The sequence below is a fragment of the Sander vitreus genome, chromosome 4 (assembly GCF_031162955.1).
Source record: "Sander vitreus isolate 19-12246 chromosome 4, sanVit1, whole genome shotgun sequence".
Classification (NCBI taxonomy): domain Eukaryota; kingdom Metazoa; phylum Chordata; class Actinopteri; order Perciformes; family Percidae; genus Sander; species Sander vitreus.
Genome location: NC_135858.1, coordinates 10,476,966 through 10,494,702, shown reverse-complemented (window position 1 = coordinate 10,494,702; position 17,737 = coordinate 10,476,966). Strand labels below are relative to the sequence as shown.

Below are 17,737 nucleotides of genomic sequence, written 5' to 3'. Positions count from 1 at the left end.
TAATATTGAAAAGTAATTTTAATACATCCTGACTTGTTAGGATGTAAAATACAAAAAAAAAGTAATCTAATTTTAGCAAGTCTACAGCTTTAGCAAGTCTACATTATTTTGCACTTTCACATTTTCATTATAGTATTTTTAATACTAAATATCTGCTACAGTAGTTGGATATTCATATCATGATATTCACATATTGTTTTTTCTATATTACTGGTATCAACAGTTTTCAATGGCTTTATTTGTTGTTAAATTTGATTTTGAATATGGTATTTACCTTTTTCTGTATTTTATATACTTTTGAATTTTGATCATGCACCTGATTGGAGATGTAACTGCAATTTTGTTGTTGAAGACTATTACAAAATATATGTGTATAATCCACAGACTGTATACACACACAGTATAGACCAATGGTTCCCATACTTTTTGATGTGACCCCTAAACTGGCATAAATTTAGAACATGACGGCCCCCCATTTATCCCAGGGTCCTCCATCTGATAGAATTTTTGCTTTTTGATGTATTAATACAGAAAGTGTATGAAACCCATGACCAAAACAGTCGTACATCCTGTCATTGTGTTATTATGGTTGGAATTATAGTGAACATTTTAGTGATTTTCTTCCCCGTGTTGCTGGGGACCCACTGGAACACCCTCAAGGACCCCTGAGAGTCCCCGGAGCCCACTTTGGGAACCAATGGAATAGACCACGTGTGTGTGTGTATCATATTGATGCCCCACTGTGTTGTTTAAATATGTGGGACTAGATGGCCCATTTTACACACAAAGATGCAGAATGCCTTGTTTGGGCTTCATGCAATAATGTCAAAGCTGGCAGTGAGTGCTTGTTAGGATGATAACCACAAAAAGGAGAACCATCGTTAAGATTATTAGAGGCCCATTAAGACTGTCAGAAAATATTCAGGAAACAGCCAGCCTTTAAATTTGTAGGCTATGTGCTTAGCATCACTGGTCCCAAAAAGTGTAACCATGAAACCACAGGTTAATATCATTTATGTTAAACTACCATTTGCAGCCATATGGCAAACAATATAAAAGTTGTCATAAATAGGTCATAGATTAGCACTTTCACAACATTAGGGTATGTTGTTCTGTCACAGTGATAGGCTAGTAGCAGGTGTCGCACCATAACCTAACTAAATCACTGCTCTTTACATCCACGAATCAGTGGGGTCACAGACAATATTGGACAATGTAGAAGGGGAGAAGGCGAAGAAGAAGACGTAACTCCGGGTCACGTGATTGGGTCGAGCATCTTTTTTTGGTCCATTTTGGATGATAGCAGAAGCTCCGTGCAACTCAAGAAAATGACCAAACTGCAGTTTTTAAACGTGTTTTTGACTGAGCGTCTCATGCTTGCTGCGCAGGAGATCTACAAATCTGTCGAGGACACGATTTTGGAGTTCCAGGAGGAGATAGCGATAAGGGAGCGGGAGAACGACCATTTGAGACGCAGGCTGCGAGACGCTGGAATTGAAATATGGCCAGGTTAGCTCCGCTGAAAGCTAGCGGTGAAGCTGCGACCCTTTATGTCCTATCTGCCGAGTCTGTAGGGTGGCATTAAGTAGTGGGATGGGAATGACTGCGTACAGGACTAATGTAAAAATACAATAAATAGTCTCAGAATGATGTTGTGTCACTTCATACAAGTTAACTTTAGCCGGTAGCGAGCTAGTTGACTTTAGCTGCTGTTGTTGTGGAGCGGCTAGCGCGTTAGCAACCTTTGTTCGTTAGCAAACCAGCTAGGTTAGCCGACTAGCCTACACCCGAGTTAGCATTCAGCTGTATCTGTATACTAGTGCGCATTTTGACGTAGTCAGGGTACTAATTCACGAGGTATTTGACAGGAACAGATACAAGTGAACACTGACAAAAATAATTCACACTATTCACTTGTTGTGTCATACTGTTTGTGTTTGTTTACTCCAATTTTAAAACTCCCTATCCACATAGAGTAGACCCATGCCTGAAACTGCTGCTTAAGTGTTGCCAAAGGTGCCATTATTATGAGTGTAAATACTCCATGCACTCTGAATAACAATCCATTTGTAGAGTGCAGTGTTTTTCTCTTGTGCATTGTTAAATATCACAGTTACACCCACTGTGAGGGAGCGAATGCTTTGTGTAGGCATCACATACAGTATTTGTATTGTCTATTAAACGTTCTGAAGAGTTCCCCTGACTTTTGATTGATTGCTTAGGGCCATTATTTTGTAACCAAATTGATCATGAAACAAGGTGTGTCAGGATTTGGGTAAATTACCACTTCTGCTAAACAGTTTTGTTGGGGGAAACAATTCTATGGATATTTCTACTAAAATCGTTCTGTTAGTTATAGTTAACAAGATAGTGAGTTCAGCTCTTCGTGTTTTTGATGGGAAAAGTTGTCTGGTAAAAGGGTGTTTTACAAAAGAACACTGCTGATACTCCTTCCACATTCTCTGGTGGCTCAGCCATAGCTTCTAAGTCTATTAAGTTGAGGAAGTCCATTTTGATATTTAAATACAACCATCATAGCTTCATAACTATGCATTTCTGTGAACTACAAGTGCCGTATGGAATATGTAATTCAACTAGCATAGCACTGTTCCATGGACACAGTTGTGTTTGCAGCAATTAAGTCAATGTTTTTCATCTGAGCCTCTTCCTCCTGTTGTGTTTTCAGATCGTCCATCCATGGCGCTGTTGGACGAGGAGGATGGTGAGCATCCACGGCGTGAGTGGAGTCCCAGCATGGGGCATGAAGAGCGTATCCCCATTCTGATTAAGGATAAAAGAGATCTCCGGGCCAACCAAGGAGATGATCAGCTTCGTGGCCATGGCTCTTGCAGCACACCAGAGAACATGTTTACTCCCCCGCGTGTTGGAAATGAATATCCCCAGGATGGCCCGCACACATCCAACCTCCCTCAGAGTCAAGGTGTGGAGAACAGGGAGAGGGATCCTGCATCTCGAGGCTCCTCAAGGCATGTGAAGGTAGAGAGTGGAGGAGGCCACAGAGGCTCTACTTCCTCCAACAGCGGCGCCCAGCCACTCGCACCAGTCAACCCAAACTGCTCAAATGAGAACAACATTGACATTATTGGGGTGGAGAATGGAGGGCAGATGGTTGGTGCTAAAGGAAATGGAACTGGAGCTAACAGAGGACAGGCCCCTCACATGCGCAACCAAGGAGCCAATACCGTGGACTGCCCTCATCAAAAATCCCCCCTACAAGGCCACATGTCTTCCTTTTCCTGCAAGGTTTGTGGTGAGGCATTTAGTCACGTTGGCCACCTGCATGTGCATGTACAAGTGCACACTCGAGAAAAACCTTACCGTTGTGGAGTGTGCGGAAAATGCTGCAGCTCCTCTGGCAGACTCCAGGAGCACCAGCGTAGCCACACAGGAGAAAAACCATTTCGCTGCCAGATTTGTGGAAAGGGCTTCACACAGATGGCTCATTTGAAGGTACACATGAGGATCCATACTGGGGAAAAGCCATACAGTTGCCCTGTGTGTGGCAAATGCTTCAGCCGTTCTGACAAAATCAAAAGGCATCTCCAGACCCATAGCCGCGAGGGAACATATTTCTCAGGGCAATGATGCAAGTGTGTTGTTAAACAACCCAGTTTGTGAGTCATTGATAAGGGAAACTTTCCTACAAAAAGCTAAAATTGCTGCCATTCAAATGAGGCTTTTTTTTCTTCCAACTTTTCAAGAACTAGGGATTCAGCAAGTCTTAGAGAAAGTTTCTTATCTAACCTAACACTTCACCATGCCCTAGTCTCTCAGTAGAGTTTGTATTAGCCAGTTTAGTATGCCATTTACTTAATTTTGTACTTGTCACAGAGTATTAAACCTCTAAGACACAATCTGAGTTATTAGCTAGCCTTTCTGAATTATCTAGCCTTTCCTTAGTCATATAATTAGCATGATGAAGTCTTCCACACATGCCTTGAAACTGAGATGCATTAAAAAAGGCAACAATGTTCAACACAGTCACGGCATATTATCAACCAGTCACTTCATATCCATAAAGTTTACGCTTTAGTTCAAAATCTGCAGACTTGACATCTATATTGTAATCATTATTTTAGGACCTAAAATGAAGTCAGTGCATGAAATTATCTCAATTAACTAGAGAATTGATGGCCTGACCAATGAAGCCTGTGTGTCATCTGTCTAACACTGCCAGTAGTTTTTTATGTAGCAATTAAACAATGACACAACATTTTAGGCGAACAAAAAGCCACTAAAATGCGCCCGTAAACTGTGGACTTGACTGACTTACATGGAGAAGTCTAACCTGGCACTTATCTCCATTTTCGTCTTTATTTTAACATCCTTTTTCTTCTTAGTGCTGTTAAATTGTTGCAGAGCTAAATACTGCCATCTCACATCACCAGTGCTTCATGTTGTACATTGAAATATGGATCAATCTATTGTGAGACTGCTCCACTATTTTGTGAAATAATGTGATATTCTGTAAAATACCACTAGTCTCGATCTGCCATTCATTTTGGAATTTTGTGTCTTTTTTAATGACATGCACAATGGCATCTTTCTAAGACGGTGCAGAAATTCACTCTATAATAGGGCCGTACAGTATTAGCTGAACCTATCTGTGGTTTTTCAGGGGTCTCACTCTGCAAGGATTTATGTTCATCTGTGTTTCCATCACAATAGTCATTCACATGTGACACATTTTTGGAGTGGCCTCAGTTGTGGTTGTGGATTTTCAGAGGTGATGTTTGGTGTATCATAGAATCAGGTACTTCCTCTGCCCATCTTAGACTGACCCCTGCACAGTAGACCCTAGAGTCACCTTTCTCCTCTCAGGACTAATGCTGCATTCATAACATGAGGGCTAATATCTGACTTGAAATGGCTATTATAAATGTCAGAAACTCAGGGTTTGTGAGTTTTCTCATGGAATTTATCCCTGCAGAAATAAACATGACCGTAACACTTCCAATTTGCATCTGAACATCCTGCAAGAAGATCAACTAAATGAAATCTGATACCTTCAGAGTGTGTCAGAGCTCAGTTGTTGCTCTGGGATGGTCACCAGTGAACCCTCCATGCGTAATGAATGCAGCATGAGACAACTACGGCATGTCCTCACAGCTGACCAGTGGCCCTTCACTCACAGTCTTCTCTGGGACACCTTTGCTCCCCCTGCACACACTCTAATGTACAGTGTTGTATCATTATGTATTAAATGTTATTTTTTAATAAAGTAGTAATTGAATATCCATTGTAATTGTCTTGTATTCTATGCAAACAGAGCAAACTTTAAGAATCTAACATGGCATGGTGCTGATGATCAGTGCTATCTACCTACAGTACTGTTATACATACAGGTACAGAGGCTAACCTCCAGTCTCTTCTGGGACAGAACTTTGTATGCAGACTTTACTGTGGTTATCTTGTCATTTTAGGAAAAGCTCAGGCATTACTAAAACATTAAGGATGCCTCTGTATTCAAGTGCCCCAGCAAATCGTGACAGTGAGCCAGCATGCATTAAGGCCCTGTAATTTAAACTTCTGAAGTAAGTGTAGCCACAGAACTTTTAATCCTTATTATTGCGTTTGTTTCACAGTTGACATCTTGACATGCCACAGTGGGAAAAGCACAGGTGTAAAAAAAATCAAATGAACTATGTTATGTGCATGCTGGCTCACTGTTATGGCTTTACTGCGACACATGAATAACAGAGCCATCGTTAATGGTATTAGTAACACCTGCGCTTTACCAACTATGACAAGTCAAAATGTGTGAGGTGAAAAAAAGACCTACATAAATAACAAAACAAATATTTTTTCTTAAAGTATTTCAATTCTAACTGTAAATCCTACTGCTGTGCTTTTAAAAAAAAAAAAAGCCACATTAAAATTCTCAAACCCATCATGTCCCCACAGCCAGTGAGTATGTTGATAAGCAATATGTACAAAAAAAAGATGAATTCATAGCAAGGCATTCAAAAGTGTTTGTAGTAACATATATATAACACCTGGTGGGGTACTTTCCATTACAATGTTTTTCATGAGGGCACTTGACAAAAACATTTTTTAAATTGCCATCTGCCTGGTCAAATTTTCTAGATAAAAAAAAAAGCTTTCTGAGTTATTGGTTAATGCAATGTATGGTTCTCAAACTACATCTTAACTCAAATGAAAAGCACATACAGAATAGATTATTAAATGAACAACTGGAAACTGGAGTTTGCCTTTGCCATCATAAGATCATATACATAGACTTGTATGTTCTACACATTATGCTGCAACTGCTAATATCAACATATCTGGTTGTATGCAACCTTGTGCTGAACCATGTATTTACACATGACATCCTCAAAGCTTAATTTCTTTGAAGAGAGTACATCAGTAAGAGAGAGTCACTGAAAGCCCTAACAAGCTTTATGCACCAGTTTTATCATTCCGAACGACTACAATATGTTTCCAATAACATCTTCATGATGTGAGGGAATACTCAGTCCTGTGATATTTATTACGGTCATATAACAATGTATTCTGTTTCTATGTTGACAATAAAGGCATGTCTGCCAGCAGCCATGAACCATGAACCAGGAGACAAATCCAAAACCAAGGAGACTTCACAGATCACACTTGGATACAGTCCTGTGATTTGCAGGGAGATGCCACATCATAAAATGTCAATAGCTGCCACACAGAAGTTATTTAGATATATTTCCCTTTAAGGCGATCAGTCTGACAATCCAATTTTTTAAATTTGAATTTATTAAGAGGATAGTCCCAATGTAACAAACTGCCTACTTTGTTATTGTATGATTACATTAGCAAATCACAGGCACTCCAATCAGAAACCTGTGGTGTAATCAGCCATCAAAGTCAGATGATGACACGTGTCCCCAACTCTATAAATAAATACTTTTCTTTACCAACTGCAAACAAAGAAAAATACATTACACTCAAGACAAAACATGCAGCATCTCATCTTTTAAAACAAGTTTGCACACCTCAGCATTTTCTACCCCTAGGTAGATTTTATTAGTCATTTATGACCAAAACACATAATTCACACTCAGCTTTTTCTGGAGGCTTTTCAGGGGGTTAATTATAAACTGCACGCAATTGATACCTAAAATATGTGATTCAATTTCAAATTATGTAAAAAAACAAACTTTCCTTCTTTTCTTACCCTGGCATTTAGCCATGTAGGTAGTTTTGGCCTTATTTGACCCAGGTTTTGAAATAAACATTACATCTCTGAGATGTCAGACTCCATAAAAAGTCCACCCAAAAAGTCACTGTAGTCTACTTTTGTCAGACAATTTTATCAAAAATAATTCTAGGAGCATACAGTGGTTTCTCTCCACAACAACTTCACATAAAAGGGACATTTTGAGCAATCACCTTGCCCTTTATATCTAAAAATAACAGAGAGCATCACTATTTTATGAGCTACAGAGGTTTCAAAGTCTGACAGCTGTTGCGATTGAGTGAGCGGTGTGATGAGACTTCTCCAGGGATCTCTTTCAAATGTTGATGGATCTCTAGCTTAAGCATACAGTGAAGATGTCAGTTCATAACCCATGAGGATGGCATGAATATTAAGTTTTATAAATATGGTTTATGGTCAGTAGCTGCAGGTAGGTTAGAAGCAGAGGGCATTGGAGATGGATATTAGTCTATTGTAAATAGATCTCTGACCGGAGACATATATTTCAGCACAGAACAGTAATTCATAAGTAATGGTTTCTCATCTTTAACAAATTAATCTAAGGTTTAGGACAGAAAGGAACAGAAGAAAGCAATTTGTCTGTCCGATAATGTATGTATGGACATTAGACAACACATACTGTACCTGATGTGAAGTATAGTGCAAGTTGTGTGTGCATTTGGGGTTTTACTTTTTTTAAATTTTATTTTATTTATTAGGGACCATGTACAATTTTAAACATAAACGTTACCATTTGATGCATTGTACTAGAGTTAGCCTCAGGCTAATTTACATCTACAGTCCCCTGGCAGGGCACACTAAAAAACATACAAACAACACCAGTAAGCATGCAGGGGCCAGGCCGTATAAGATCTTGTACACTTACATACTCACATACTTGTACGTGAGTGTGGTACTCTGTCCCTGTTTTCGTTTCAGCTTTGTGTGTCAGATACACAAGTTTTCCAGACATCTATTGACATTTCTTTCATTCCAGGGGAGCAGTATTGATCTCTTCAGAGTAGCCTGCAGGGAGCCTGTGAACTACGTTCCTGTGGCTCTGCCCTGCAGGCAGCCACTTCAGGAGACCAGAGTTTCTATTAGCCCAGTCTGTAGGCTACAGCCATTTACTGGAGAACACTATGTTGTGTATGTAAAAACCTCATAGTTTATCATGACAGGGAAAATAATACATTTAACTTTGTGATCAACTTAATGGTCAATCTAAGTTCTGTGGCAATTGAAATAAATTGCATACAATGGGAACAGTGTCTTGTGTAAAGCAGGAATCGCACATTTTTAGATTTTTGTTGGGGCATTTCTGCCTTTAATGGACAGGACAGCTAGGTGAGAAAGGGGAGAGAGAGGGGGAAGACATGCAGGAAATCGTCACAGGTCGGACCCAAACCCTGGACCTCTGCGTTGAGGAATAAACCTCTCAGTATATGTGCGCCTGCTCCACCAACTGAGCCAACCCGGCAGTTTCTAGTTTGATAGACAACTGTGGGGAAGCAGTGGGTGCCAAAGTACATTAGGGTTTAATCATGAACACATAAGTTATCATGTAAATGGCAAACAACCTTAAAGCTATAGTTTGACATTTTGGGGAATATTTGCTTTCTTACCGTGTTGTCTCAGTGAGGTTGCCACACAACCATTAAATATTGCAGGAAGTCATTGCGTCCTGCCAAGAAATAGTAATAATAAATTGAATTTGTATAGCGCTTTTCAAGGACTCAAAGTCGCTTAAAGTAGTGTCACATTAACAATTGTAAAACTACATCTTGTTTTTTCCCCACTTCAGTTGTGTACAGATTATACAAATGATAAATAATCAGTGAGCTTTAGAGGTGGTGATTGTAGATTAATTTTGTTACATTTTGCCAGAGCCAGGCTAGCTGTTTCCGCCCTGTTTCCAGTCTAAGTTAGAGGTGTCCAATGGAGTTTTCTTGGAAACAAACAAAAGCTATATTTACATTCAGTGTTTCTCATCAATGAGGTTGAACAAATGTGATTTATGTGTTTTCTTCCTCGTAAAACTTTTGCAAAGTAAATTATTCTAGTGAATAAGTGCTTTTTTTCAAAATATCGAACTATTCCTTTGAACTGACAAAAAGCTGAACTTCCAGAAAGCAAAACAGTTAAAGTGCTCATATTATGCTTTTTGGATTTTTCCCTTTCCTTTATTATGTTATATATCTTTTCTTGTGCATGTAATAGGTTTACAAAGTGAAAAAGCCCAAAGTCCACCCCAAGGGTTCTAACCATCTCCAACAGAAAACACTATTCCCAAACTGCTCCAAACAGCTCTATTGTAGTCCAGCCTTTACTTTCGTGATGAACGTGCGTCACTTTGTAACACACGTTATAATGCTCGCCTAGCTGCTAGCGTGGCACGCCCTCATACTCTGCTTCTGACTGGCTAGTAGTCCTTACCTAGCTATTGCGCATGTGTGACTCCCAACAAAGATAGAACAGAAGTGTGATGCCTCACTTTGTAGCTAAAACAGAGAGCTCAACACACAGGGTGAAAAGAGGAGCTGCGGCAATGTGCAGTACAACAAAAATATGATGTTTTTTGAAAGTGAAACCATGTAAACCTATTCTGGTACAACCTCTAAATACAATTATGCACCTGAAAATGTGCATAATATGAGCACTTTAAGGGTTTGCATATAGAAAACACCTCTACCTAGGTATTACAACGGAGCATACCATGATACTGTTGCCAATAAATCTATAGTCAATCGCAAAAGACCGTCATGAGACAAATTTAGATCTGTCAGGTATTAAATCAAACGGTGCTCTCGCATCTCCTATTGCTTAATGCTTGCTTGTTCAGAGTTTGGTTTGCCACAATGGTAGCAAATGTATCATGAAAATATTTCTGCTGGCAAAATTTCCTCAGATGGAGCCAGCAATGGCATTCTCCTGGTATGTTGATGCTCACATGCTCATAATAATCTAATGCAGAAAAGACTCTGACAAAAGACTTTGTTAGGTATGTTCAAGAGGAATAGAACGATCACTCTCAGAAATGTCAGATAACAAGCTGCTGCTTATGAGTTTGGCCCGGACTAACAGTTGGCTGATTCAGGGTTTTTGCAGCTTAACTGAAGCTTAACTGAAGCCATACAATAGGTGGAACTGACGTAAAAAAGTGCCTCAATATTGCCGGAACATTTTAGATATAAAAAGAATACTGCACTGTGTCTGTATCTCTGTGATAGAATGATCATGTTAAGGCTCTTATTTAGACATCACATGTTGACAAAACCTTGATGAAAAACCACGGTTTTACAGATTACAGTTCTGCTTTTCAACTCTGCTGTTGGTTCATGTCATCTTTGCTGATGATGAGTTATTTACCTTGATGAAATGATCTAATGATCCAATAGTACTAGTGCCAAACATGATATCTCTTGGGATGTAGCTATCTCTGGTTTTATCCCAAACACACACAAACACACACACACACACACACACACACACACACACACACACACACACACACACACACACACACACACACACACACACACACACCTGTCAGCTGAAAATATTCATATATTCATATAATATAATATATTTGTCACATATCCTTCTTCTTCTTCTGCTTCTGTCTGACCGCTCTATGACACATCGATCTGTTCTTCACAGAGAGGAGGCGGCAGGATTACGCCTGCATCTCTATGATCCTGTGGAAATTAAAGCATATATTGTATGTTGGCAGGAGTGTAAGTGATTTTGAGGGCCAGTCAGAGAAATGTGGCTGCATGAATAATGCTTCATGAGGAACTACAGAGGTAGTAACATAGTAAATCAGTAATAGAGGCAGAGAATCAGTAATGTGTTGTGGGTGTGGTCTGTAACTAATGTGATGCCCTTAAGCAAGTTGTAGAGGGTCAATGAAGACTGTTGGAAGACAAAGATAATTTAACAGAATGATGACGTTATAGACTGTATATGTTGTGTAACAATTTCATTATTTAGGATAATGTATATTGGATATATGGATTTTGTTTTTTTCCTATCAAATTTCCCTTAAAACTAACTTTCTGGGAAACTAAGGTAAATCTCACAAATTAAAACTCAAGGACTAATTATTAAGCAGTCCTTCCCTCCTCGTGATTTAGACCTCTTAAGTCACTGAGACCAAAGTCTCTCATGCTATAAAGAGTTTTTACACTAATATGATTTGCCATGTGGTCTAATTACTATATATAATCTCTCGGAAAATCCATATTAAGCATCACAGGAAATTAATTTGTCCATAATAGGATTACAGACCTCAGTCACAAATACCATCAACAGCAGAGTACTCAGTTCACTTGTTTCTTCCTCTTAATGCCAGCTTTTGGAAAGAGCTGGAGGGTAATGCTGGGATATAAAATGCTACGAGAAATTGAGTTGTTCAAAGGCTTACATGGGTGAAACACATATAAAGGATTGAAATAATGGAAATGTGTGTGAAAGAAACAAGTCTAAGAGTTAAGAGATATTTGGAGAATGATTGTTTTGCAGGAGAAGCAACACAGGACACAGGATTCTGGCTTCTTAGTGTTCATCTCACATTGGATCTCTATTGTCAAGGAGATTCGGCCTTGTCTCTCTCTCTCTGTTTGTTTTATTCTCCTATCTGTGTGAATGATGTGCTTCAGTTTTGCTTCTTGTGCGTTTGTGTAGCCTGTCCTCTTTCAGGGTTAAATGGTGGAAAGGAGGTAATGTGGCTCAGCTGTTTGGCGACACCTGGAAGCTGCTTGATATCCTCCTGTCTATATTGTAATTTTATTATGTTGGTCTATTCTGTACACATGACATCTATTGCATGTCTGACTGGACTTGACTTTGATTTTGCCATTCAACCAGGTGACTCTTTTTCTGTGTGCCGATCTGGCGGCCACATTCTGCTTTACAGTATGATCAATCATGCACACGTTGAAGGAGCTGATGACATAACATTTAACTGGAATTATACCTCATACAATTTCATGTGATGAATAAAATTGATTGATTTATCATGCTTGATCCCATGCATTGTTCATCTGCACAGTAACATATCTGTTTTTTGTAGTCAGGTGCCCAACAGATCAGATACACTGATGCATGTTCCTGTACTAATGTTCCTGCATAAGAGGAAGCTGCAGTTTCACGACCGCAGTCCTAGGATCGATTTCTCAGCCCCTAGTTACCAAACGAACTGGCATACTGCACAAGTGTCAACACTTAAGTTAGCAGCTAGCTATTAAGGGTTAAGATTTGGGTTAGGTGAAAAGACAGGCTGTGTGTTAGAGTTACGCTAACTACATTCTAGCATCCACCCGAAAAACTAGGGTCCTAGAAAATGCGGTCCTGAAACTGCAGCTTCCTCTATTACATGAACATGCTAGGCCTCATCCTTTCATCCTCCTACCTCTGCTCTTCCTCATATTTTTCTATTTAACCTCAACTTTACCTCATTCCTTCCATAATAGCAAAAATCCTCAGCGCCAATGGTATGAAACGGTACACACTTCCTGTCTCCTAAAGGGGCGTAGCCTAGTTTGGTGGATGAAAAGTTATATTTAAATAATTTATTAACATGTTCTTTTGCTAGCGTTTGATATTTACACAGCTAAAAGACATATTCAGCATCACAGAGATTAGTTTTGTTAGCTGACGTTAGCTTCTCTGTGTTGCCAGATCTCGCGAGAGTTTGGTCATGAGACAGAAACAGGTCTCAAACAAAGTTAATTTTCTCCTGATGTGTCCGTCTGAAAGTTTTAGTGTCAGAATGTTCTGGAGATATGAGGCTTGTGAAAAATTAGTCCAATATTTACTTTGGTGTCTATGGGGCGAAAGAATCGCTCATAATCTGTGTTCACGTTCACTTCTCCCGTTGGAATCAATACACTCAGGACCTGCCGCTAGTCTCCTAAAGCGGCGTGGCAGTGGCGGAGCCCACGTGACACAGATACAGGAAACTACTCTGAGTTGGGGCGTCCCCTCTCCACACCTCTGTCCTTCCTTACCCCACCTCCTCCCTCCCCCTCCATCACTTCCTCTTCTGCTTTCACCAAGGGGGTAAGCGAGCATCCGAAAAGCGTACCGCCTATGGGGAGGTTCATAGGCTAGCAAGCCATCACCTTCTGCTAGCAACTTTACATCTGAAGCGTTTAAAGACTCTATTTGTCCATTGTTTATTTCTAAAGAAACACGACAATGTATAAAAGGCTCCATTACCTTGTATCTCATGTTATGGCCCCGTAGCAGCCGATTTTATAAAAATAGGCTAACGATTGTGTCATAACCACGTGACTTTCTGTCGCACTGTAGATAAATTACTGTATAGTCAGGAGAAGCTCGCAGGCAATCGGGGGGACCTGGAGGCATACAGTCAAAATTACAAAATAATTAATCAGAATACTAACCAAAAGTTGCTCCTGCTCCTACACTCATGGACAGCTCCTACTCACGCTCTCCGTCTCTGCAAGATTGAATGATTGAGATTTCTCTTGGCACAGCTACAAGAAGACTTACAACTTTCAGACAGGTTGCTCACGTCACATCTACGTCGTCAAGCTCAGTTTGAGGCTGCGCAGTAACGCTCAGCCATCACCGGAAAAGTGCTTCTAATAGTCTTCACTGGTCTCCATGGAAGTATATGGTGTCGCTTAACTGTCTATGGCTTTCACTTTCTCTTGCAGCCTTGCCGTCTCTTGGCCCTGCCATCATATTTCACAGCGGCCTTTTAATGTTGATGCCAGCCTAGGTGCACATATGCACTGCCATAAATCTCGGGGATTAAATGTGCAGCTGTAGTTTTCTGATTCCCCTATCCAGGAAAACAGGGAAATCTGTGCAAATGTTAGCATGCCTGGCTTACTAGCTTTCTACCTACAGTATTAATCTAGTATTACTTCCAAAGGAGCCTATAGTATCATTATTTTGTGATGTCACAGGTTACATAACCCTGTTCATCCCTGTTTATAGTTACAGTAGACCTACAAAGCCATACACTGGGGCTAAAACATATTTAATATTATAATTTGTTTGTGATTTTGTGATATATACTATGTATGTAGGTTGTACATTTTTATTCTAAACTTGTACATACTGTACATGTACATTCTTGTTCATTCATCTAGGTATATTTTTCAGTTGTTCTGGCTTTTTATAATATTTGCTATCTTATTTTATTTAATCATATGTTTTTTAAATCTTATTTATTATTTCTAGTATATTTCTTGTATTTTTGGTTTGTGTGTGAGTGAGTATGTGTGTATGTCCTTGGTAACTTGCTACTTGCTGCTTTAACAGAGTCATTTTCCAATTTGGGATTAATAAAGTCCATCTATCTATCTAACTAGCTTTACCCTAAACAAACACTGCAACTCCTTTATTTCCATGTCTTCTTCATGAATCATCAACTTGTGAGCATGCTAATTTTTTACCTGGGATATGTAGCTTTAGCCTCAGTCTTGTAGCATTGTATCATGTGGCCATCTTATTAAATACAACACCTTTGACAGGTTTTGTTGATTTAAACATAAAAAGATAGGATCTTCAGCCAACTCCCAGAGTTTTAGAGTCTGGATGACTTTACGTTAGCTAGATCCAGGTCATAAAAATATGCTCGCGACAGACAGTCGTCATTTCAGCCGACAACGATAGGTTTTCTCGGCTGAATTGATGACTGTCTGTCGTGAGCATATTTTTATAACCTAAAAATGAGAAGCCTGCTCTTTTTCTCTTTCGTGTAAAATACCATAAGTAAAACCCATTCTTTCAAAAATTAGGCTACTGCGAATTTCAACCACTGTAAACTACATGTCTTGTGAGAATGGAAAGCTTAACAGAAGGCAGGGCTTATCGTTTTTGCTTTGAATGTCACCATTTACTTATTGTTCCTTATTGGAAAATATTACCAGCACCTGTTATAATTTAATGCTGTTTGCCTCCTATTGTTGTAGCACTTGTTTGTTATGTATTTATACACTTCATGCATTGCATGCTGTTTTTTACAAGATCCTTTATGGCCTTTCTGCTTCACTGGACAGCTTTAAGTGGAGAATGACATGAGGGATGGACAGGTGACATGCAACACATGAGTTACATACAGAAGCTAGAATCGGTCCTCATATCACTTTTTCTCTAAATGTTTGCATGTCTAGATCTGGTCTGGTAAGGCACTTGATATCATTTATCAAGCGATTGTGCATTGCTTTTCCCCACAATATTGAATTTGGCTTCAGCCACTTTGTTTGGTTTAAGATGGTAATCAGTTTCAGTCACAGCAAGCAATTTATGGGCAAGTAATGCAACTTAAAAATGCATACTATTATGTGAAACTTGCCAAAGTAAGAAAAATAACTTTTATAAATAAGGTCATCTTTCTTTTGACAAATTGCTACAAGGTTATTCTAAGGTTACTGTAAGTTATTAAAATACTGCCGACCTTTAGTTTGGCTACTACGTTGTGTTAACAGTATAAGAGAGAGAAAAGAGGCAAGAGAGATCAAATGAGAGGATGAGGGAGTCTTGGTTGACTGGGCACTGAGTTTAGTGTGCCTCATTAGAGATGAAGCTTCATAAAAGAGGATACTCGCTAACAACCCTGGTGCTTTGACCCCAGTGGGGTGACGGGGGCAATGGGTTCTAGAGAGGACAGGCTTGGATGAATAGGCTACATCAGGATTTGGGGTGCCCCACTTGGGTCCCTGAATCTCCTATGTTGTTTTCGCTACTATAAATCATGTATCCTTATGAAAGAATTACCCTGAAAATCAATAACATTAAAAGACTTGCCCATTAAACAAATTGGCAATAGCTCCAGGACGGCATAAAGGACTTTAGGCACATACTGTAAGTTATGGAAGTGATTTACTGCACTCTTTCTCCAGCATCCTGCCAAAAGCTGCAACAAACGCCCTGCAACTTACGAAAACACACGCAAATAGACAAAACACAAGCAAATTAAGAAAACAACTTCATTAATTTGACAACACATGTGCAGCATTCAGCAAACGCGCTGCAAATGCACACAACACAACCAAATACATAAACGCACTGCAAATACACACAACACAACCAAATACATAAACGCACTGCAAATAAAAAATGATGCAAAAAGAAAAGCACGCAAACCCCGAAAAAAGAAGTGATGCAAAAAGAAAAACAACTTCATTAATTTGACAACACATGCGCAGGGTACAAGCGGCCGCTGCTCTTTTGCGTCGAATGGAGTTAGTTGAGGTGGTTCAGGCATCTGGTAAGGATGCCCCCTGGGCGCCTCCCTAGGGAGGTGTTCCAGGCACGTCCAGCTGGGAGGAGGCCTCGGGGAAGAGCCAGGACTAGGTGGAGGGATTACATCTCTAACCTGGCCTGGGAACGCCTCGGGATCCCCCAGTCGGAGCTGGTTAATGTGGCCCGGGAAAGGGAAGTTTGGGGTCCCCTGCTGGAGCTGCTACCCCCGCGACCCGACCCCGGATAAGCGGATGAAGATGGAAGATGCGCAGCATTCAGCAAATGCACTGCAAATGCACACAACACAACCAAATACATAAACGTACTGCAAATACACACAACACAACCAAATACATAAACGTACTGCAAATACACACAACACAACCAAATACATAAACGCATTGCAAATACACACAACACAACTAAATACATAAACGCGCTGCAAATATGAAACAATGCAAAAAGAAAAGCACACAAACCCAGAAAACAAATGCAACAAAAAAACGCAGCATCCAGATTACACAACGGAAGTTCTCCAGACCTCTAGAGGGCGCAGCTAGTGGAACAGCTGGATTTTCGACCCCACAAGGAGGGAGGGAGGGAGGGAGACATAGACAGTATATAAGAATGGACCAACAGATGCCGTTGCTCTGGACGGAGACCAGTGAAGGCCATTAGAAGCACTTTTCCGGTGAGTGCCGAGCGTTACTGTGCAGCCTCCAACTGAGAGAGACGACGTAAATGTGACGTGAGCAACCTGTCTGAAAGTTGTAAGTCTTCTGGTAGCTGTGCCAAGAGAAATCGCAATCATTCCCAATCTTGCAGAGACGGAGAGCGTAGGTATATGTAAGGAGATAACATGGGCACAGGCTAATTATTGCTAACTAAAATGCTAGTTAACATTAGTAATTAAACTTAAACAGCTAATGTAAGTCAAAACTGTCTGCGAGCTTCTCCTGTACTATATGGTAATTTATCTATTATGCGACAGTAAGTCCCGTGGTTATGACACAATCGTTAGCCTATTTTTACAAAAACGTCTGCTATGGAGCTATAACGTGAGGTACAAGGTAATGGAGCCTTTTATACATTGTCGTGTTTCTTTAGAAATAAACAATGGACAAATAAAGTCTTTAAACGCTTCAGATGTAAAGTTATTCGCTGTCAAAGTGACGTCAAAATGAATGGCAGTCAATGGAATGCTAACGGGGGGGTGAGTGCTTATTAGCATCAAATGGCGCCATAGGAGGTTTAGGTTGTAGAGAGAGAGAGAAACTGCATATACTGTAAATATTAAGTCTATGT

The 17,737-nt window shown here is 40.0% G+C and overlaps 1 protein-coding gene and 1 long non-coding RNA gene across 2 annotated transcripts; one reads left to right on the top strand and one right to left on the bottom strand.

Annotated features, from left to right (window-relative positions):
* Nucleotides 1-1,130: 1,130 nt before the first annotated feature.
* LOC144516666 (uncharacterized) lies at nucleotides 1,131-5,260 on the top strand. Its single transcript, XM_078248150.1, has 2 exons — nucleotides 1,131-1,509; nucleotides 2,687-5,260. Exons 1-2 carry the CDS (start codon nucleotides 1,329-1,331, stop codon nucleotides 3,604-3,606), a joined length of 1,101 nt encoding a protein of 366 aa, XP_078104276.1. The 5' UTR covers nucleotides 1,131-1,328; the 3' UTR covers nucleotides 3,607-5,260.
* A 10,902-nt stretch (nucleotides 5,261-16,162) lies between these two features.
* On the bottom strand, nucleotides 16,163-17,158 carry LOC144516201 (uncharacterized). Its single transcript, XR_013501819.1, has 2 exons — nucleotides 16,912-17,158; nucleotides 16,163-16,719 (listed from the first exon to the last, which is right to left on the bottom strand). It is a non-coding gene; the product is annotated as an uncharacterized LOC144516201 (long non-coding RNA).
* Nucleotides 17,159-17,737: the final 579 nt, after the last annotated feature.

Bases quoted from the DNA above. Each gene is read 5' to 3' on its own strand.
- LOC144516666 (XM_078248150.1), top strand. From the start codon at position 1,329: ATGACCAAACTGCAGTTTTTAAACGTGTTTTTGACTGAGCGTCTCATG. The intron at 1,510-2,686 runs GTTAGCTCCGCT...TTGTGTTTTCAG, and splicing joins TGGAATTGAAATATGGCCAG to ATCGTCCATCCATGGCGCTG.